Source organism: Octopus bimaculoides, chromosome Z (assembly GCF_046866305.1).
Source record: "Octopus bimaculoides isolate indiv1 chromosome Z, ASM4686630v1, whole genome shotgun sequence".
Classification (NCBI taxonomy): domain Eukaryota; kingdom Metazoa; phylum Mollusca; class Cephalopoda; order Octopoda; family Octopodidae; genus Octopus; species Octopus bimaculoides.
In genome coordinates this window covers 30355839-30381050 of record NC_142944.1, presented here as the reverse complement: position 1 = coordinate 30381050, position 25212 = coordinate 30355839, and the positions used below count along the sequence as shown (strand labels likewise).

Below are 25212 nucleotides of genomic sequence, written 5' to 3'. Positions count from 1 at the left end.
GATTAAGTTGATTATTTCGACCCATGCAGCTTTTAGTTTTCTGGACCAGTGTAGTTCCCATCAACCTCTTCAAGTTGCTTCCAAACTTTTCTCTTGACAACATCTTGAAACTGTCTGACATTAAATGCCTTGACACAATTCTTCTGATTTCATTGAACATGGTTTTCACTCAGAACAAGAGATGATTGCTGCCTGTGTTGACTGGCTCTGTCACCAAGATCTCCTGCAGTATGCTATATTTGTGAACTAAGATGTAGTCAATTTAATTTTTATACTGAGCGTTTGAGGCTTCCAGATTGCTTCATGAATAGGCTGTATACAATGTAAAGTCCTCTTGCCACTGCCATTGTAACCAAATGTTCTCTTTTATTTTTCTCTACTGATCCAAACTTGCCAACATATTTCTCTCCCTGTTATCATTTTCTAACCTTTGCATTGAAATCTCCCATCATTGCATTGGAATCTCCCATGTGTAAGGGGGTCTGTGAGCTAGTGCTTTCTCTAGCTCTTGGTAGAATTCTTCAACTTCATCATCTTCACTGACATTTGTGGAAGCATAGATCTGGATAATCCTCAGAGTGGTATTTCCTGAGAGACAAATGTTTAGCACTCCAATGCATGAAGAAGACAATTGGTAGGAAGTAATTTATCAAAGCTTATGATGAATGCAATACCACCCGTTGCTCTTGCACCTTCTGTTTTTCATAAACTCACAACACTTTCATCTGACCATCTTGCATTTATTTCTTTCCTTCAATATGTTTCACAACACATCCCATTTAATCTTTCTATTCTCCATTAGAAGAACCATTCTGCTTCTCTTTGCCAAAGAATTGCACTTGTAGCTACTTGTGGTAAGGCTTGTTATCTGATTCCTTGGTGGCCTATGGGTACCTGAGATTCTATCTCTCTCTCATATGTGTGTGTGTGTGCGTGTGTGTGTGTGTGTGTGTGAAGGTGCATGGCTTAGTGGTTAGGGCATTTGGCTCATGATCATAAGGTAATGAGTTCAATTCTTGGTGACGTGTTGTGTCCTTGAGCAAGACACTTTATTTCACGCTCCAGTCCACTCAGCTGGCAAAAATGAGTAGTACCTGTATTTCAAAGGGGCCAGCCTTGGCACACTCTGCATCAGGCTGAGCCTCATGGGGGGAAGAACCGAGACCATGTGGCATTATGCTGGGGTTTGAGCATTGGGCATTATGCCATGCTTGAAAAGAAGACCCATCAAGCCAAGCAAAACCACAGTCATGACAGACACTGGTGTCACACAAATGGCACCCATGCTGGTGGCACATAAAAGCACCCATTACACTCTTGGAGTGGTTGGCATTAGGAAGGGCATCCAGCCATAGATAGAAACCATGCCAAAACAGACTGGAGCCTGATACAGCCTTCCAGCACTGATCAAATTATCCAACCCATGCCAGCATGGACAACGGACATTAAATGATGATGATGATGATGATGATGCAATACTTGCATGGGTCAGATGGAATTTGTTGAGGCAGATTTTCTACATCTGGATGCCCTTCCTGTCACCAACCTTCACCTGTTTCCAAGCAAGGTAATATTTAACTATGGGGAGAGAGGAAACAAATACAACACTTGTAGGATGATTATGCTCATTTAATGTGGTGGAATGAAAATCTGAACTAAAATTTGAATATAAATTTAAATTCAACAAAAAAAATATACTTTTTCCTTAATTAAAAGTTAAATTTTGGTTTAAAATATTTTCATGAATTTTCTCTTTTTTTCCAAATTTGATATAAGAAAATAATTACTAACTCACCAATGTGTACTACCTTCCTTCTGTCTGTTCTACTAAAATAATTCCAATATGTCTCAGATTGCTATCTTAATTCCAAGACTATCCATTTCAAGGAAGATTGGAGTTGATTAGATTAGTTCTGATAATTGACTGGAACATATTTTAATAGTCCCCGGAGGGATGAAAAGTTGGTTGTGGTGTGGTTTGAATAAACTATGTAAAGTAATGCAACTAAATAGCTCAAAGCATTTAGCCTGATATACTACCTGTTTTTGGTATAATATATTTCAATTTTATCAGTAATTTGAGATTACAACCAGGAAAAATAGAAGAAGAAAGCAAAGAAAAAAATCAAAAGAAAAGTGACTAAAACTGATTAAAATTTCTCACCTGGCTGAAGCAAGTTGGTCAAAGTTGGAATTATTGTACTTGAACTGTTTAAGAAGAAACAAAGAATTATTTTATATGCATTCTTTTCCAGTTGGGGTAGCCATGTACTTCTCATTCAGCAAGACATGTTTCTGTCCTTCTATCATAGTTTAACCTCTCAACATCTGGCATAAAGCCACTCCACTTACTGCTACAGCTGAAGGGTCTTGTCTTGCAAGTTACCTAGTGACCTCACTGATGTTGGTGCCATATAAAAGCATCCAATACACTCTGTAAAATGGTTGGTGTTAGGAATGACATCCATCCATAGAAACCATGCCAAAGCAAACAATAAAGCTTAGTGCAGACCTTGGGCTTACCAACTCCTGTCAAACCACCCAACTCATGGAAAATTGACATAAATGAGATGATGATGATGATAATGTTGATGTATTGTGCTAAAGTGGACATTAACAAATGGCTCTTTAGACAGAATGTTAGTCTGTGGGGAGTAGTAAGACAGTCAGCAGCAATTCATATTCCTATTACTATCATCACCATCAGCATCATTTTCATTATTATTATTACTGAGGTAGGACACTGGCAGAATTGCTACAGTGCCAGGAAACAATACCTTACAGTATTTATTCCAGAACTTTTAATTTCATCTTTGAGTCTTGCACTAATCAGTTTGTACTATGATTTATCTTGGTTTCCTACTTGGTAGCAAGCTAGTAGAATTGTTAGCAGACCAGGCAAAATACCTAGTGGCATTTCCTTCATCTTTACACCCTGAGTTCAAATTCTGCTGAAACTGACTTTGCTTTTCATCTTCATGGGGTTGATAAAATAAGTACCAGTTGAACACTGGACTCAATGTAATTAACTTTAACCCTTCCCCAAAATTGCTGACTGCGTGGCAAAATTTAAAACCATTATTATTATTATTATTATTATTATTATTATTATTATTATTATTATTATTATTATTAAGGCAGCAAGCTGGCAGAATTGTTAGCACGCCTGACAAAATGCTTAGCGGTAGTTCGCCTGTTATTATGTTCTGAGGTCAAATTCTGCCAAGTCTACTGTGCCTCTCATCTTTTTGATTTCAATAAATTAAGTACCAGTGAAAGACTGGGGTCAATGTAATCGACTAGTTCCCTTCCCCCAAATTTCAGACCTTGTGCCTATAACAAAAAGGATTATTATTATTACTATTATTATTATTATTATTATTATTATTATTATTATTATTATTATTATTAAGGCGATGAGATGACAGAATCGTTAGCACGCCAGGTGAAATGCTTAATGGTATTTCGCCTGTCACTGAATTCTAAGTTCAAACTCTGCTGAGGTCAACATGCCTTTCATCCTTTTGGGATTGATAAATTCAGTGCCAGAAAAACACTGGGGTCAATGTTATCCTCCTCCCCCAAATTTCAGGCCTTGCGCCTAAAGTAGAAAGGATTATTATTATTATTATTATTATTATTATTATTATTATTATTATGATAATTATTATTATTATCATCATCATTATTATTATTATTCAGTTTCACTAAATGCCTTACATTGTTTAGTTTGTTTTTCCGTTCCATGTTCTAAATACAAAAAAATCCTGCAGGGAATCAACTTAATCTCTAAATCTCTCTTTTCAGCTAAATTAGGCATTAGACATATATTATTCATACTGTTGCAGTTAACAACACACTTTCTTTTACAAATTTGGGGCTTTTAGCATTGATGTTGCAAATCATCAGTGCCATTGTCAATAGCACAGAAGGGAAGTGGTTTACTGGTTAAGGTAGTAGGGTACCAACTGCCAACTCCAAGGTTCACTCCTTTGAGGGTATTCTGTTTTGTATTTGAAGTAAGACACTACATTCTTCTAGATTACTACCATTACTAGGTTCTCTTGCCAATGATATGTTAAAGGCACCCATGCTGGTGACATGTAAAAGATACCCAGTGCACTTTATGGAATAGTTGGCATTAGGAAGAGTATCCAGCTGTAGAAACCAAGCCAAAATGAACTGGAGCCTGGTGCAGCTCTCTGGCTTGCCAGTTCTAGTCAAATCATCTAACCCATATTAGTATGAAAAATGGACACTAAATGACGACGATGAAGATAAGTGTATATACATAGTTGTAAGTACTGGAAGAAGATAAAAGGACATTGGAACAGAACATGGAAAAGTAAATCAAGCCATCAACATTTTAAAGCCTGCTCTGAAGGTAAATTAAGCAAAGAATTTTCATTTGCAACATCAAATCCATCCTGTTACACGGTGCAAAATCATGGCAAATGAACACAAATTATCTTCAGAAAACTTCAAACATTCACAAACTGGTGCCCCAGAAACATCCTAAACATTAAATATCTAGGCTTAATCCATTGTCTGGTTGAATACAATCACAATAAAGTTTGTCCTTTGTTGCCTTTAGTTGGAGCCCACTCTGTTGTATGCATTTGGGTTGGGATTCTACAGCCAAAGGATGACTCCTTCTCCTCCAATCACCAACCTTGGAGATCTTGAAAAAATTCATTGTCACTGCCCTTCCTTCTCTATCTGAACTAATAATAATAATAACAATAATAATAATAATAATAATTTCCACAATTGGCCTAGACACCTACTTGAAAAACTCTGAGGACTGGATGTTAAAACTTGTCTCAAAACATGAAAACAAGAAAGCATCATACTCAGTAACAAAACAGGCAAAGGAATATCTAAGTGAATTCAAAATACAACAAATCCCAGAATTAGACGTACTGGAAACAAGTACAGGAAAACCTAAGTGCATGAAAACCTGTGCTAAAACTGCTGCCTTAGATATTCTGACTGATAAATGGCAAGAAAAGCCTCTCAATGGGAAATACCCAAAGAGAGTGAATAATGCCGATGTTGACATATGGCTAATGGTTTCTGGCTTAAAATCAGAAACAGAAGGGTTTATCATAGCAGCTCAAGATCAATGCCTACCTACAAGGAACTACCAGGCCAACATATTAAAGAATGGCAGCTCCCCAATATGTCATGTATGCCAACAACAAAATGAGACCATTGATCATGTTGTCTCCATGTGCAGTTTTCTTGCGCCTACAGAGTATCTCAACAGGCATGATAGAGCTGCACAATATATTCACTGGGTAATTTACAAAAACCTGAACTTGCCCCATGATAAAAACTGGTGGGAACACAAACCACCCCCAGTGCTTGAAAATTATCACATCGCACTCCTCTGGAACTTCACCATTCAAACTGACAGAAAGATAGATGCAAATAGGCCAGACATTATATTGAAAGACTTCAGACAAAAATCATGCCTCCTCATTGATATGACTGTTCCAATCGATATAAACATATCTGTCAAGACCTACCAAAAACTGAGCAAGTATAAAGATCTAGAAATAGAAATTAGCAAAATGTGGAACCTGAAAACTAAAACAATACCTGTTATCATAGGTACCCTAGGAATGATAGCAAAAGGAGCTGATTGCTACCTGGCTCAGATACCAGGAAACCCCAAAATGGCTGAAGTTCAAAAGATAGTGCTCATGGGAACTGCCCATATCCTAAGTAAAATATTGTCTATGTAATCTCAAATTTTAAAACAAACACATAATTTTCTTATGGTTTCTTAAACATTCTCTACAACAATACTATGTACAATACCAAATATATGACACCCTACATGAACTTCTAACTTGTTGTCTCTTGAGGTCTCTGGGTAAGACTTGGTGCCAACTTGTACAAATGCAAAGCAAAAGTCAAACAAAATAATAATAATAATAATAATAATAATAATAATAATAATTGTTTCACATTTTGTCACAAGGGCAGCAATTTTGGAGGAAGGGATGAGTCGATTACATCAACCCCAGTGTTCGACTGGTACTTATCTTATTGACCCTGAAAAGATGAAAGGCAAAGTCAACTTTGGCAGAATTTGAACTCAGAACAGGCTGACAGATGAAACACCACCAATCATTTCGCCCAGCATGCTAACGATTCTGCTAGCTCACTGCCTTCAATAATAATAATAATAATAATAATAATAATAATAATAATAATAATAATAAGAAGAAGAAGAAGAAGAAGAAGAAGAAGAAGAAGAAGAAGAAGAAGAAGAAGAAGAAGAAGAAGAAGAAGAAGAAGAAGAAGAAGAAGAAGAAGAAGAGGAGGAGGAGGGGGAGGAGGAGGAGGAGGAGCACTCAGAAAGGGAAAACCTCCACCAAAGCTACACCAACATTCTCTCAACAATTAACCAGAGATGATTTTTAAAATGAGAATATCTGAAATAAAGTCAACTGCTCTCACAAACAAGAATACTAAAAATGAACCCGACTGCTCTCAAAAATTAAGTAAAAAAAAATGGAAAAATAATCCATAATAATAATAATAATAATAATAATAATAATAATAATAATAATAATAATAATTATAATAATAATAATAATAATTATTATTATTATTATTATTATTATTATTATTATTATTATTATTAAGGCAGCGGGCTGGCAGAATTGTTAGCACGCCTGACAAAATGCTTAGTGGTATTTCACCTGTCACTATGTTCTGAGTTCAAATTCCGCCAAGGTCTACTTTGCCTCTCATCTTTTTGGTTACGATAAATTAAGTACCAGTGAAAGACTGGGGTCAATGTAATCAACTAGCTCCCTCTCCCAAAATTTCAGGCCTTGTGCCTATAGCAGAAAGGATTATTATTATTGTTGTTGTTATTCTTGTTCTTGTTGTCGTCCAGTATCTTATCGATCCCAATGATAGTCATGAAATGAGAAGGTGAGTGTGCGGGCTGTGTTTGTAATGCTGTGTGTGTGTGTGTGTGTGTGTGTGTGTGTGTGTGTGTGCGTGTGTCGTCTGCAGTGAGAACAGGGACAGTTTTCTGAAACCATTGCCCATATCACAAACAAATTCCCTAGACTTGCCAAAAACTACTACAAGTTATGGTGACACAACCAGGTAGCAACAGTGCAATATTGGGAACTGCAAAAAGTGGGACTAGAGAGAGGCAAGATGTGGTATGAGCACAAACCACAGAGAGTGATAGAGGTGGCGACTATAGCACAATCCTCTGGGATTTTCCAATCCAGACAGAACAGGTGCACCACATATGCTATATAGTTGATGTTGCATGCCCCTTTGACCCATGAATAGTCAAGAAGGAAGACAGTGTGGTAATGGTGTGATGATGATGAGGAGGAGGATGTGGAGGAGGAGGGTAGCTGCAGTGATGATAATGATGATTCAGATGGTGATGATAATTGTAAAAAGTTCATAATGATAAAGGTGACAATAATGTTGATGGTGTTGGTGGTGGCAGTGGAGGTTTTAGCAATGGAGACAAGTGATTCTTTTTTAGAAAAATGCAAGGGCCTATGTTAGTGGGGAGAGGTGAAAGAGAGGAAACAAGATTAAGCAATGTTCATGCCTTTTACCTATTACAACAACATTTGATACAAATTGCAAACGAAATGCCAGTGGGAATTAATGGAAAAAATGAGGGCAAAGGTCATCAAAACCAGGTCACAGAGTCAATTTGCCAAGAGCTTATCACAGCTCAACAATATAGTATCATCATCACCCCCACCACCACCACCATCACCTCCTTCATCATTAACATCATCATCATCATCATCACCCCCACCACCACCACCACCATCACCTCTTTCATCATTAACATCATCATCACCTCCACCACCATCACCTCCACCACCACACCACTCCCACAACCACCATCACCTCTTTCATCATTAACATCATCATCATCATCATCTCCGTCTCCTTCTCTATCATCATCACCACCCCTAATACCACTACCACCACTGTCACTGCTATCATCACTTTGATCATCATCATCATCATCATTATTGTTGTCGTCATAAGTCATAATCCTCAATTTCATCATTGTCAACAGTAGCAACAACAGCAACAATAATAATGGAAATAATAATTAGCCGGGTGACAACAACCATGCATGGGAAATGACCTGCTTTCTTATCATGGAGAGCTCTCCATCAGACTTAGTACTCACATTATATATACATTCGGCTACTTGAAGTCATGTGACATAGGTAGATAGGTGGGTGTATAGTGGTGACATTTCTATACAATTCCTAAGTAAATAAACAACACCTATATTGTTTTTTTAATTACAGGTTGTTGTCTTTTTGTTTTGGTGGAATACAGGGGGAGGTGGTCATGTGAGCTCAAGAATATAAGTTGATATAGAATTTTTTGTTTTTCAGGTTTTGTTGTTATTATGGGGAAGACAGAAATATTTAACATTTCCAGACCTCTTTTATTTGAGTTGTGAGTGTTGGAAACAGGAATTTATTTCACTACATTTTTAGTCAGGAAGGAAGGCGGTGCCCATAACACTTTGGGATGGATGGATGGAGGGAGGGAGGTATTTTAAAATGGAGACATGACCTAGATGTTTGCAACAGAGTAGACTCTACTAATTTATGATGTCAGCTGGTGGTGTTTAACCAAGCAATGGATTCATTCTATTCATCTATGTAGGTCATTGCAGGATTTGAACTCAGAATGTAAAAAGCCATAACAAATATTGCAAGACATCTGACTTGACAACTTTCCATGAATCTATCTTTGTAGAATCCACTTTCCATGAATCTATCTTTCTTTTTCATGGAGATTGGAAGAATGAAATACAAATTTAATCTCAGGAGGATCTGAATGCAGAGTACAATCCAACATTTTGATAACATTGACAAATTTCTGCATGAATGGTCAAGAACTTATAATATTTACTTCAAAATCATGAGGCCCTGGTTTCAAACTCACTGAGGTATCTTTGATAAGTGTCTTTTATCATAGCATCCAGTCACTACAAGTCTTGTTGGTGAAATTGGATGGACAGAAACTGTGTGCAAGCCTATTAGATGGATTGTTCCTGAAACTCAAAAGGTACAATCATGCCACACACACACACACACACACACACACATTGTGTTATGTGTATTCACCCTGAGAATTATGTTAAAAGCACACAGATCTATGGAATACTCAGTCTCTTACACAATGATTTGTTAAGTAGGTGGTTCAGTTGATAGAGGATTATTATATTCATAAAATTTTGCCTGTACAACAATGACATTACTGCTTCCACTGCCACTGCTGCTGCTCTTGTTATCATTTTTGTCATTACCATGGTGATCATCATCATCTAATGTTTGTCTTCCATGCAGACATATGTTAGATGGTTCAATAGGACCCAACAAACCAAAGAATTGTATCATTCTCTAGTGTCTACTTTAACATAATTTCTATATCTGGATGTCCTTCATAACACCAACCACTTCACAGAGTAAACTGAGTACTTCTTTTTATGCCTTCATTACGAGTGAGGCCACCATGTAACTCACAAGATTAAAGAGCTGCCTTCCCCAATAAAGTGGGAGTACAAAAGGGAGATTGGTGGCTTTATGCTATGATGGTGTTGAAAGGTTAAAATATGAAAGAAGAGACAGGAACAAGTTTGATGCGATGGAGAAGATGCATACCTACCCACATTGTATAAGGATGGCTGAGAGTAACTGAAATGGAGTAGGAAAGGGAGACAAGTGGTGATGAGGGAGGGGTCTTTGAATGTACCCTCAAGATACAACAAAGCAAGAAGAAAGAGTGGGGGAAGAAGATCAAGAAGGGTGGACAGGTAGCAATTGCAAGGGTGTAGGGTGAGTGAGAAATGGTTAAAGATGGAGCAAGGGTAGGTATGAATATAGTGGACAAAAGTGGAAGGGTAGGGGAGGTGAAGACTGGCAGTATAAAAAGGGTGAAGAGCAGTAAAATAATAATAATAATAATAATACAATAGATAGGGAAAGGATAAGAGAAAGGGAAATGATGTACGAGTGGTTGATAGGTAGACTGCAAGAGTGTGTGTACAGAGTGAGAGACATATACTGATAGGTAGCCAAAAGTGAATAAGGTTGAGGGTAGGGAAAGATAACTAATAGTATAGAAAAGATGATCATCAATGGCAAATCTGAGTAGAAAGAGATGATGTTAAGAATGAAGGATGAAAGTCAAAGGAAGAGTGGGAGAGGTAATTGGAGCTTATGTATATATAGATAACTACTAAAATAATTTTGTCTTAACATACCGTTTTCCATGCTTGCATGGGTTGGATTAAATTTGCTGAAATAGATTTTCTACAAGTGGATGTCATGAGCCTTTTCTGTCATGTAAGGTAATATCCCTCATGCCCAGACACATTTTGACAGAAAATTGGAATCAAAGGACACTGCTCAGTTGACAGTGACACTCATTCACAATTACCACATGAAGTCAAAGGCAAAGAAACAGTAACACACACACATACAAACACACACACACAAACACACAAACACACACACACATACATACACTTTCTATTTACTAAATCCACACATAAGGTTTTGGTCATTCAGGGGCTATAGTAGAAGACACTAGCCTAAGGTGCCATGTAGTGGGACTGAACCAGAGACTATGTGGTTGGGAAGCGAACTTCTAACCATACAGCCATACCTGTACTTATTATTTATCTCTCTCTTTCTGTGTGCATGTGGGGGCAGTGTAACCATTAATAAATGTGTTTTTTCAGGAAAGGTGTCTATATTTTACATTGTCCAAAGATATTTGACTGCTATTTCTAGCAAGTCAAATGACGACATAGTGTTAATGTATTTAATGCAGGGAGCATTAAAAAGTTAATTAGAAATCATGATCATGATCATGATCATCATTTAGAAGGAACATTAAAGGATAATGATGATTCCTAATTAGCTTCTTAATGCTCCTTGCATTAAATATGTTAACACTACGTCATCACTTGGCTTGTTAGAAATAGCAGTCAAATATCATTGGATGATGTAGTAAAATATAGACACCTTTCCTGAAAAAAAGAAAGAAAAAAAAACCCCACAGGATTATCACGGCTGAAATACCTTTGATCTTGCTTGATCATGACTGACTTGTGGGTTAAACAACAGGAATAACACTTACTAGATAAAGTGTAATTGGGCTCAAGTTGATTTGGCTAATAATTAGGTACCAGGATGCCATCACTGCATCATACCACTGGACAGAATACAGTTTTGCCTCAGTCTGCCTGGCTGACACAGTAGGTAGCACATATACATATACATGAAAGTTGAGTGATTAACTACAACAATGTCATCTAGAATACTGCAAGACTTGTGACAACCATTTTCCTGCAGACAGCATTGAAACAAAGCAAACAAATATTTCTATGTGGTCTGATCAATAAGTATCTGGACTGTTGCCATAGTAATGAAGCTAAAGCATTTAGAGTGAAGCTGCTTGGCACAGATTGACCTTGAACTCTGCTGTGCATGTGCACTTGGTTTTAATGTTCTAGCTCACTTCTACTGTTATCAGTGGTTCTTGGGAGGAAGGTGTGTAGTGAGTCATCATTGCATTGACCATGACAGTTGAGCAGAGAATCTGCATCAAATTTTGCCAAAATCTCAGTGATACCTGCTCAGAAGCCTATGCAAAGTTTTCAAAAAGTTTTCGTCATTCTTGACACAATAAATGAGATTTTGTGAAACTGAAATCCAAGTGTTTTATTGGTCAGCTGAAAGCAGTTTTGGCACAAACTTGGCAGACACATGTCTCATATTCAAATCTTCATATTCAAACTAATTTGTACATCCTCTGACAACTCACAGATGGTGATTCGGCGATTTCCCCTCACTGCTGCACACACATCTGCAATGTTTTTCTCAATTCTGCTGGTTGCGGGTCTCCCAGAATGTTCAATACCAACATTTTTTAGCCACCTTGGAAACATCTGAACCCCTCGTACACTTGTGTGCAGCTCATACACTCTTCTTCATATACTTTCCACAACTTTGTATAGGCCTCTGAGCAAGTATTGCCATGACAACTTCCTTTGTGATAGTCAATGTGGTGATCACACGCTACACATGTTCCTTCCAAGCACTACTGTAAACAGCGGAAGTGAGCTAGGACATTAAAACTTAGTGCACATACACAGCAGAGTTCAAGGTTAATCTTTGCCAAGCGGCTTTACTCTGCATGCTTTAGCTTCGTTATCATGACAACAGTCGGTATACTTATTGATCAGATCTTGTATAATACATACATATTTTTCATTGTGTTGAATCAAAAGGTTTTTGATATTTTGGTAACTTATTTGTTTTATTTGTCAAGTTACAACAAAAGCAGCCTAGCATTCAAAGTAGAGGCTGTTATGTTTCACCCTCTCAAGCCACCTTACTACTAGCTGTTTGATCTCATGCTAATACCAGTTCTTGTCCTTTGAGGTGAAGGACTCCTTCACTGAAACTTCTACCTCCTCTTGGTTGATGAAGTGTTACAAGCACAAGAAGTGAGTCATGGATCAGAACAAGTAATAATCTGAGGGAGATATTTTCCCACAATCCTAATGTGCATAAGCAGTGGTTAAGCAAGGGCCATGTTCTGGAAATTGTTACTAAACATGGACATTTCAAACACAAGGTCATGCTCTATATCAGATGAAATTATAAGAGGATAATTCACGACAAGTTCATTTCAAACCATCAATGCCAATCTGTACTCCACGCAACCAGAATATGCCATTCTATGGCAAAAGTACCCAGCACTAGTTAACAAAAAGTGAGCTCTTCTGCAGCAAGACAACACAAGACCTCAAACAACTTGAACAATCTGGAATAAATTCCAGAAACTTGAGGAAATCAAACTGATGGCACACCCAGCATATAACTCTCTAAGATTATTGCTTGTTCCTAACACAAACACAAACATACACAAATATATATACATGTATACAATGAGCTTTTTAATTTTTGCCACTCACATTGACACAGGATTATAGCAGAAGATACCTGCCCAAAGTGCTGTGCAGTGGGACCTGAACCCAAAACTACATGGTTAGAAAGCAAGCTTCTTAACTGCACAACCGCATCTGTAATTATTTTATAATACTTATGTATAATACTTTCTATAATATAAATTTGTATTCTATAATACTTACAGCATGAATAAGAGGTCCAAGAACTAAAGCACTGTCAACACACCTTCCTGTAACGACAATATCGGCACCAAGATCAAGGGCTCTTGCTATTGGACCAGCACTTTGATGAAAAGAGTGAAAAGGCAAAAAAACAAAAAACAAATTAATAAATAAATACATAAATATATTAAACAATTAACAATTTTCCATCCATTTGCTTCTGTTTCCTCTTTTTTACAGCAACTTTTCATGGATGAACCTCAAATATTCTTTTTTGCTACAGAATACAGGACCTTTTGTCATGAGATAAGAATAAAAGAATACAGATCCTTCTATAAAATATATCTAAATCTCAATAGACATATAAGAAAATATCTACTGCATTTGATGGTATGCAAGAGGAGAAGCTGGGCCTCTCATAAACTTTCGCTCCACTGCTCGCAATTTTATTGGATGCAGCTGTACATCGTTAACCAGCTACATGAGAGGTCCTCTTGGGGTTAAAAAATCACAGTAGACTCCGCTCAAACAGACAGCCATGTTAAAGTAGCTACAAATATTACACTAAAAATTTTTTTTTCCTAAATATGCACTGCTGAAAATGGTATGTGTGTAATACGCCATCAAATACAATATATTCTTTACTTTTTTATATATTCTTTATTTTTTGATACCAACTTACCTGAGACCACCTGTTTTTAAATAATTTCATTAAAAAAATTCCATCAAAATTTTATGGTAATTCATGTCCCAAACACTATAATGACAAAATTACTTAGTAAATTCTTCGTTATTTTCAAAATTAATTATAATCAACAGAAATATGGTTACACAAGGGCTAAAGGTGATCCAAATCGAAACAGTCCATCAAAATTTTATGTTAATTGATGTTCCAAACACTAGATAATAATGAAAAAGTTAACCAAGTAAATTATTCTTCATTATTTTCAGAATCAATTGTATGGCAGTGTATGTTAATAGAAATAAGCTAAACAAACAGGTTAAGAAATTTTTCTCTCTTGTTTTCCTTGTATAAAATTTATGGGCCAACAAAACTCAAATAACTGGCTGTATTTATAAGATGAATACACACACACACACACACACACACACACACACACACACACACACACACACACACACACATATATATATATATATATATATATATATATATACATACAGCAATAAGAATATGGAGGGGATGAAGAGGTGGTTTTCATCAACTTTTAGACATTATATTATGTCTATTTATTTATTTTTTAAAAAGACATGCTTTACATATATAATATGTAAAATATAAAATACCAGTAATTATTAAAATATATAACGTAGAGCATAGAAAGTAGGATAATATCTTACAGCTGTTTCAGCTAAGAGGCCATAGTACCCCATTCTACTTTTATCCCTACAGTGAACTGAAGTATTTGGTAGATAAGATTAAAGTACTTCTCTTTTAATAACTTTCTTCTACCTCTGTTTATACTTTATCTGATAAGAATAATATAATACACCTCATAATAATAATAATAATAATAATTGATTCCTTGGTATACATATACATATGAATATAAAAATATAGAAATATATGTACATGTGTTTATGTATGTTTATATGTACGTATGTGTATGTATAAGTGTGTATATGTGTATGTATTTGTATTCATAACTTAACCTTATGAACTTTCTAAACTCTCTGACGAAGCCCAGAGACACACCCAAGTACCTAAATCTTACCTACCAAATACTTCAGTTCACTGAAGGGATATAAGTAGATTGGGATACTTTGGCCTCTTGGCTGAAACAGCTGTAAAATATTATCCTTTCTTTTGTGATCTAAGTTATATATTTTAATAATTACTGGTATTTTATATTTTACATATTATATATATAAAGCATAATGTGTTATACATGCATGTATATTGTTATAATTGTCTTTTTAAAAAATAAATAGACATAATATAATGTCTAAAAGTTGATGAATACCACCTCTTGATCCCCTCCATTTTCTTATTGCTGTATAAATTAAGGATAAAATAACTTTTTATCCTCACCTATTTAATACACTCAGCAATGTAATTGCCATGCAATGAAAAAACACTTGTGTATTAATAATTGGGTATTCTACCAGCAGTATATTGGACAGATATTATCCCTTAGTTGGTTGGATTCACAACATCTAACTCTCTTGGAATTATATATATATATATATATATATATATATATCATCATCATCATCATCATCATTATCGTTGTCATCATTTAACATTCGTTTTCCACATTGGCATGAGTTGGACAGTTCGAGACTGGGGTCTGGGAAGCCAGGGAGGCTGTACCAGGCTCATATATATGTATATATATATATATATATATATATATATATATATATATATATATATATGTGTGTTTAGCTGACATAGTATTTATGCATGTGGGTGTGAGGTACCACATATACTTCTGTCATACCCACATACATAATAAACAAAAGTACACAAACACACACACACACACACACACACACACACACACACACACGCACACAAACACACACACATAAATACAGAAAATACAAGGAGTGGAACAGGTAGAGTAACTGGCTAAAGTTCATTATATATGTGGTAACAAATACACCATAGATTAGCTAATCTTCAGGCCATAGTTACCTCAAGGAAGTTTACATTGCCACAAGAAGTAAACAAAGAGTCAACAAGCTAGCCACCGAAAAAATGGGTCAGTTGAAAGAAATAGAAAAGCTAAAGTCAAAAACTTTTTACACACACACACACACACATACACACACACATACACACACAGGCATATACACATACAACATGGAACATGGATGATAATGATGATGATGATGATCTTCATCATCATACACACACACAAATACACATGCTTCCCTCAAATTTCTAGCTTTATGTCTATGTTAGAAGTGACTGTTATTATATTTTTGCTGCTGTTGTTGATGTTATAACTATTGTTATTATTATTATTGTTCAGTAGTTTTATTTTTATAACGTGCTTTCACTTCACTACCGAGCGCAGCTCTGTGCGCCTTGGGTATGTGCTGTGGTTTGCTGTGATGCTCTTATGGTTACTGTATTGAAAGTGTTTTGTGTAGAATGTGTGCAGTGCCCAGTAGTGCAATTTTCTGTATGTTATATATATTTGTAAGTCCTGGTGTTTTTGTTATGTATTTGTCTGAATATTTTTTTATTATACCTAAGGCACCTACTATAATAGGAATTGTTTCGGTTTTTAGATTCCACATTCGAGTTACCTCTATTTCCAGGTCTTTGTATTTTGAAAGTTTTTCCATTTCTTTTAGGGAAACGTTGTCATCTGCTGATATTGATACATTATTATTATTATTATTATTATTATTATGTCATTGGATTGGTAAAATCATCATCGTCATTTAACATCCATTTTCCATGTTAGCATGGACTGTTGGACTATAACAGGGGATTACCTTGTGGAAATTCTTGTATCCCTTTGCCTTTCATCCGTTTGGAGTCAATAAAATAAAGTAGCAGTCAAATACTGGGACTGATTTAACTGATTACTGACTCAACCCTCTCAGGTCTTGTACTTATTTGAAAGATGGCAGTGAACTGGCAGAGTCACTTAAACATCTGAAAAAATGCTTTGCAGTATTTCTTCAGGCTCTTTACATTCAGAGTTCAAATGCTGCCAAGGTCAAGTTTACCTTTCTTTCATCCCCCTGGGGTCATTAAAATATCAATCCAGTACTATGATCAATAGTATCAGCTAATTTCCACCCGACAAAATTACTGGCCTTGTGCCTAAATCATTATATTATCATCATCATCATCATCATTATTATTATTATTATTATTATTATTATCATCATTATTATAAAGGCAGCAAGCTGGCAGAAACGTTAGCACGCCGGGCGAAATGCTTAGCGGTATTTCGTCTACCGTTACATTCTGAGTTCAAATTCCGCCAAGGTCGACTTTGCCTTTCATCCTTTTGGGGTCAATTAAATAAGTACCAGTTATGCACTAGGGTCAATATAATTGACTTAATCCGTTTTTCTGTCCTTGTTTGTCCCTTCTGTGTGTAGCCCCTTGTGGGCAATAAAGAAATAAGTATTTTGTCTGTCTTCATGTTGTAAGTTCAAATGCCACCAGAGTCAACTTTGCCTTTCATCCTTTTGTGTGTGTGGGAGGGGTCGATAAATTAAGTACCAGTTACGCACTGGGGTCGATGTAGAAACCATACCAAAGCTGACACTAGAGCCAAATGCCTCGCTGGATCCTGTCAAACTGCCCAACCCATTCCAGCATGGAAATTGATGTTAAATAAAGATGATGACAACGACGACGGCGGCAGCGGCAATGGCAGCAATGGCGACAACGATGACGATGATATATGAAGAAGACACTGAAAGATATGTCAATTGTCTCAGACAAAGAAAAACCCTAAGCAATATTGCAAACATATAAATAACTAATTCAAGAAAACAGAAAACCAAAACAATAAAATATAGGAAGATGGTACAAGTAGGTCAAACTTTTGTCAGGAAGTTCTGATGAGAGGAAACCATTATTAATTCTACCACTAAATATCATGAGAATATGCAGAGAAAAAATTCAAAGAAAAGCAGTGAATATAAGAAAGCTGGAAGGTTGATGGTGGTAGTATGTAGCTTTAATAAAATGTTTGGTATTTATTGATCAGTGTTCTTTTTTTTTTTTTCAGTCTCTTCTTTCAGACATCCACACTTCCATGAGTTTTACCATAATGTTGAGCAAATGAGAGAAATCTCCTCCTTGTATAGTACAAGAATCTGTTAGGGCAGTGTTCCACAAATTGATAATCCCCTATCTCTGTCTTTAGTGAAATTTTTACCCCATCCTTCTTTCTTTATTAACAAGAAAGCATGGGGTGCACATTGAACAGAGAGAATCCAAACAATAACACATTTATTCACTCCCAACACACTCTGGCAAATTTAAACATGAATATCACTTCCTTTTAGATAATGTATGTTAATAATACACATGGTTCACTGGTGTAAGGGGACTTTGAGACACTACAGTGTCTCTTCAGCTAAAGCTACCCAACTGAACTGATGAATCCAACGAGAGCACAAATTCTCACTTATAGCAACTAATTTGTTTGCTGATTTCTATAAACAAGAGCTTGAATTCTTGTTGGATTCATCAGTCAGGAGGAGTAACTTTCACTGAGGAGACACTCAATTAGGTAGAAACACAGTGGTATTTTGAAGTCCCCTTCCACTGATGAATCATGTGTTGTGAACTCACATCATCTGAATCTATTGAAAAGTGACAACAACACTCAGATATTCACACACACACACACACCCCATATCGGCCAGAGTATGTTAGGAATGAGTAAAACACAGTTTACATTCTTATAATTCTTTCTTTGATATGATGTTAGATAAGTTTACAAAGTTTTAAATCATTTAATTTATTTAAACATGGAAATTTGTCCAGCCCCTTTTCAATCCACACAGTCCTTAATCTCTCCCTAAAAAATGTTTTATTATGGGTTGTTCATGAATACAATTTAGTATTTGTGGCTGGATTACAAATAACTGTCTTTGGGGTTGTTGTTGTTGTTGGCATTCTGTTGCTTACAACGTCGAGGGTTCCAGTTGATCCGATCAACGGAACAGCCTGCTCGTGAAATTAACGTGCAAGTGGCTGAGCATTCCACAGACACGTGTACCCTTAACGTAGTTCTTGGGGATATTCAGCATGACACAGTGTGACAAGGCCGACCCTTTGAATTACAGGCACAACAGGAAGTAAGAGAGAGAGAAAGTTGTGGTGGAAGAGTACAGCAGGGTTCGCCACCATCCCCTGCCGGAGCCTCGTGGAGCTTTAGGTGTTTTCGCTCAATAAACACTCACAACGCCCGGTCTGGGAATCAAAACCGCGATCCTATGACCACGAGTCCGCTGCCCTAACCACTGGGCCATTGCGCCTCCACTGTCTTTGGGGTAAATTGCTTAGAATTCTATCAACCCATTTATTCATGCATTTGTTTATTTTATTATCTTTTACTATCTTTTACCATGACTATGGCCATGCTGGAGCACTGTCTTGAAGGGTTTAGTTCAGTGGCTCTCAACCATTTTTTATCTATGGACCTTTTTGATTCCAATTTTACTCTACTAGTCACCCACAGCATTCCATGTTTAAAAAATCCTATTATATTTCTATGATTAAATATTGTTAGGACTTGTATCAAAAAAGTTTTTTAAACATTTTGTGGATTGTAGAAGTATAACCAGTTCACCGCACATAAGCTTTAACAACAAAAATAGACCCCCAAGGGTCATATGGACTTTGGTTGAGAACCATGGGTTTAGTTGAACAAATCAAACCTAGTTGAATATTTTTTTTAAGTCTTGTACTTATTTTATTGGTGTCTTCTGCTAAACCACTATATTACAGAGACATAAACAAACCAACACCAAGTGGTGGGTGACAAAACACAAGCGACACACACACACACACACACACACACACACACGATGGGCCTCCACACAGTTTTCCCTCTACCAAATTCACTTACAAGGATTTTGATCAGCCTGAGGCTATACTAGAACACACTTGCCCATGGTGCCTTACAGTGGGACTGAATGCAATACCATGTGGTAAAAGGTAAGCTTCTTACCACATAGCTATGCTTATAATTAAATAAAATTTTTCTTTTTTAATTTTATAGTCAGGGTAAAAGGGGCAGCACCCATTAATCTTTGCGGGCCCTGGCCTCCTAGATACTGAGACTGATATGACTGATACTGAATGTGAACCTCTGCTGGCCACATGGAGGGGGGGGGGGGGAACTAGAGATCTGGTATAAATGCTTACAATAGAGTGGGCTTTATTAAAGGTACCCTAGGACAAAGTGGTATAGTTAAATCAGACAGTATTTAATACTTACCAACCCCAATAAAGGCACCCTGAGTACAGGAAATGATCATGATATCTGTAGTAGTGCATAAAGCTTAACCAACAAGACTAAAGATTGTACTAACTTAGCCAAATGCTAAAAATAGTTACAAAAAAAGACCTTTTCCCATCCAAAGGGGTTTTGTAACCCAATATTTAAATGCTATTATTTATAGTTTTTCGCTATTTTGAGTTTCACTGTTTAAAACAGATTATTTCACATTCTCTCAAAATTTCCAAATTCTTATAAGATGAGGGACAGTATATTTTTATTCAATGGAAATAAAAGTTTCGGAGAACAACAAACAAAAACATCTTTTTTCTATTCAGCTGCTTCTGATCTATCACTAGATGAAGTCTCTACATGACATTACCAAATTATTTTGTTGGCATTAAGAAGGGCATCCAGCTGTAGAAACCAAGCCAAAATAGACTGGAGCTTGACGCAGCTCTCCGGCTCACCAGCTCCAGTCAAACTGTCTTACCCATCCCAGCACAGAAAATGGATGCTAAGTGATGATGATTATAATGATGATGATGATGATGATGATGATGATTGCAGACCTACCTGTCTATGTTGGCCAACTGTGGACCAATTTCAGATAGAATAGAGTGCTCACATTATTGTGTGATTAGCTGAAATAGCTGTTGGCATCAGTAAAGTTTGAACTCAAAATACAAGAGTGGTTTCGACTCCTTGACTAGGTAGTGCATTGGACTTTGCGTAAAACATTGCATTTCACTTTTCTCCAGTCCTCCACTCAGCAGTAAAGAGTAGCCCTGCAAAGGACTGGTGTCCCATTCAGTGAGGACGTTGTGATCTCAGACACTTATACAGGATGAAAACTGGGTAACCAGCCCTATGAGACCGAGGACTTAAGACAACAATATACAAAGGTTGATGATGCTGATAATGATGATGATGAATGAAAAAATTGACCTGGGTGGGATGTGAACTCAGGATGCAGAAAGCTGAAACAAATACCGCAAGTTATTCTAAAGGCACTAAAGGTATTCAATTCAATGATCTAATGATTTTACCAATTCCTCATTTTTTTAAGTGAATAAATAAATAAAACAGCAACAAAATTAACCAATGATGTAATTTGGTTGTGTTAGATATATTCTTTAAGTTGTAGGAGATGGGGAATATCCATTGTTTTCTATAAGTTTATCTACAGTACAGGGCATGATGCTAGTTACAGTGGATATAAATACAGTTACAGCTCAGTATTAGAGTCAGGTTGGGGAGGGGGAACACAAGGAGAGTGTGCCAATCATTATATTTTCCTGAAAGTAGAAGAAATAATGTTACTGCTTTCCGTTTGTTACTCTTTAAGCAGAAGGTCTAAGACAAACTAACAGTAACAATAATGATAACTAAATATTCACCAAACAAATTTACTTACCCAAGATAGGCATTCATACTATGAATTGTTTTGGGGATCTTCATTCCTGAAGACATTTCTTGAATGTTTGACTGTGAAATTTCTTTCACCTGAAACCAAATCATTAAACAAAAGGTAAAAAAAAAAAAAATAAATAAATGAAGGAAGGAATGAATGAAATGAACTACTGAAAAATTATTATTGAAAAAATAGTACTTCTTATTATTGGGTTGGTGCATAATTACTGTGGCTTTTTTTCAACAAATTTTATTCAACAAAATCAATAACAATATTTTATAAAAACATCTTTAAATGAAAGTTTGACCATCTGCTAAGCAAATGGGAAGCAGTAAATGAAGTAGATGGTGAATATGCTCCAGAATAATCATTTAAAGATGTTTTTGTTACATGTTGTTATTGTTTTTATTGAATAAAATTTGTTGCAAAAAAGCCACAATAATAATGCACCAACCTAATGTTATCATCATTATTATCTCTTAGCCCCCTATAAGTTGGTGGGCTTATTTCTATAATAATAATAATAATAATAAAAAATAATAACAACAACAACAACAACAACAATAATAGGAGGGGAGGAGGAGAAGGCACAACAATTGCAGTTTCATTAAGCTATAGTCTTGCATATAGTGACCCGCTTTTGAGAGCTCATCAAATTTATTTTAGTTGGAAACAAAAAAGAACAACATTATATATGGTACATAAAAAGAAGGCAGGGGAAAGCCAAGTATTCTGGTTATCTAAAAGTGCAGCTGATTAAAAGAACAATCCCAACCATAAGAACTTCCCTGAAAAGCTGCCTAAAAGAATGCAAAGACAAAAGAAGGGAAAGGCTATGAACAGACAATGTTTTAAATTGACAAAAAAAAAAAAAAACAGTGTTCTGTGTCACAGCTCTGTTGTTTTATGTTAAAAGGAAAGACAGCAAACTTATTGCTCAGAGAAATTGTTGCACACAACATAATATAGAAAACTTATTGTACATGGTATAAGGCCAGACATCCAATACTGGATTATACCAAAACTATATTCTGAAGAATGGAAGTTGAAAGTGAGTATTTACAGTACACAGTCTAAGACCAGATAGGGAATCAGTTCCAAGCTGTTATGCCTAGAATACATACATGTAGTGCTTTTTGTTTTCATGCAAGATAACTGAACACATTGAGCAGAAACTATAAACCTACGTCTCATCACCAGCGATGATGGTCTTCATGAAGTCTGGGTCATGGTTTTGCACAGTCCAGCATATCCTGAGTTATTTCCATACAGAGTTGCTTCTGTTGCTCCACCAGCACCTTTGGGACAAATTTTGCCAACACTCTCTGCATTCATAAATCCTCCATTAAAATGAAACGTACTGATCCTTTGCTTATCCCTACTTTGTGAGCAATTTCTTGGATTGTTACATGATGGTCTTCCATAGGTATTTGCCAAACCATCTCCATCAGCCCCTCATTTTGGATTGTGGATAGCCTGCCTGAATGTGCCTTGCTCTCCACTCAGTTGCTGCCATGTTTGAAGTGGTTGTACCACTCTTTGATCTGAGTTTTGCCGATGGCATCATCACCAAAGGCATGCTGAATCTTCTGCATGGTTTGAGCTTGTGTATCATCAAGCTTTTGGCAAAACTTGATGCAAAATCTACACTTGATGTATTCAGTTATCTTGCATGAAAACGAAAATCTGACAAGCATGCACTACATGTCTATACTCTAGGCGTAACAGCCAGGAAGTAAACCATCTGATAAAATAGATATTGATAAAATAACAGGTTGAAATAATTACTGAGATCAATATATATCGCGCGCGTGTGTGTGTGTGTGTGTGTGATGATAAATGCAACAAAACTTCCATAAAATATTCAACTCCTAAACAAGTATAATGAGTGTCCTTTATGTGACACTGACATGGGTGCCTTTTATGCATCACCAGCATGGCTGCCTTCTGTGTGTTACTGACATGTGTGCCTTTTATGTGTCATCAGCATGGGTGCCTCTCACGCATCACCAGCACAGGTACCTTTCACGTGTCACCACGACTACAATTTCACTTAGCTTGGCGTGTCTTCTCAAGCACAGTAAATCATCAAAAGTCTTAAATAATATTTCAAATAGAACACTAATAAAAAAGAAGGCTATTTTTCTGTTCTCTTAATTCAACCAACTAAACTTCTTTGTCCTCAATAATGACTAACTTTATTCGACTCATGGGTACATATTAATGTAACAAATTACCTTTGGCATCAGATCATCTCCAGTGACAACTGCTATGTTCATGTCAACTCCAGCCTCCTTGGACAATTTCTTCAAAACTTCTGCACAAGATAATGGATTTATTCCACCTGCATTGCTAACCACACGGATTTCTTGATAAATATATGAAACAAACCACTGTTGTTACTTAACAGAACAGCCATCATGTATAAGCAATATAAATTTAACAACAAACTGATAAATGAAAAATAATAATAAACAGTAAATAGGGAAGAGGGCAGTCATTAGTGCACAACTGAGCAGATCAATGATTAATGATCGAAAGCATCCCATCCATGACCACCTCTTAGAGGTCTGCTTAGAACTACATTATCTTATGTATTCATTCTTTTTATATCTTAAGAAGAGAAGGGAAACATTCACAACCTATTTCAGGGTTTTCAAGGTCTGGACCAGATCTCTAGTATTATTCCAAATTCTTGCAATACACTGGACATCAATAAAAACTCCCAAACTCAAGAATTAGTACTAAACTGGGCAATGGACTATTTAAGATAGAGATTGAAGAAGGTTTGACTGTTATTTCTAATAGGTCCAAAATTATTGGAACAGAAGTTACAGGTGGTCAAATAGAGAAGACAATTGACAGAGGGCTGATAATTCATATCTGTCACAAGTATTGTGTCAACATACCAATATATCTTGATGGACCAATTCTTTAAATGTATCACATCCACCAAATCAATAAGGTACCATATAACCAATCAAAGGTCTAATATACAAAATTCACACTGGCTTAATTCCTTAGAAATATCAGGACTAGCTGATGTTTAACTGTACAGATAAGGTACCAGACACCAACGAAAAAGCCACTGGATTATATTCCATAACCAGCAATCTAATAGGGAACTGAGAAAGACCTTTTAAAATCTCAAATGGCCTGATTCAACTTGTAAAAAAATACTCCAGAGTGAGAAAAGCTGGCTTTTCAAGCAATGGGAGCACTGCATAATTACTCAGTGTTTCTTTAGCTTGCAGTAAAAAGTTCAACTAGCCCAGTAGAGCAGAAGTGAGCAATGGGGTACCGCTTCATAAAAGATGTTAATATCTGCAGCATCGAATACAATTCAATTTTCTTCTATGACTTCTTTGAAATCACATGGAAAAACAACCCCATGACCCTCCCAAGAGATTCTGAAAACATTGATTATGGTAATGATGCCAATAAATGATGAGGATGAGGACGATGATGATGATGATGATGATGATGATGATGATGATGAGGAGGAGGAGGAGGAGGAGGAGGAGGAGGAGGAGGAGGAGGGCAATAATGTTGATAATTTTATTGATTTCTAACATAGGCACAAGACCAGGATTTGGCGTGGGGGCAGTAAATTAAATTGATTCCAATACTTGACTTTATGTTATTGACACCTAAACTGGTGCTCT

General features: G+C 36.3%; 1 protein-coding gene across 2 annotated transcripts in view; it reads right to left on the bottom strand.

Moving 5' to 3' along the window:
- Positions 1-25212, bottom strand: part of LOC106882171 (uncharacterized) — a 139602-nt gene that overhangs the window by 49669 nt on the left and 64721 nt on the right. For both annotated transcript variants that reach the window (XM_014932757.3, XM_014932756.3), the window contains exons 4-7: positions 23785-23915; positions 21551-21639; positions 13202-13301; positions 2165-2208 (exon numbers count right to left, since the gene is read on the bottom strand). In XM_014932757.3, the coding sequence (XP_014788243.2) occupies positions 2165-2208; positions 13202-13301; positions 21551-21639; positions 23785-23915 (364 nt within the window). The remainder of the gene's footprint in view (positions 1-2164; positions 2209-13201; positions 13302-21550; positions 21640-23784; positions 23916-25212) is intronic.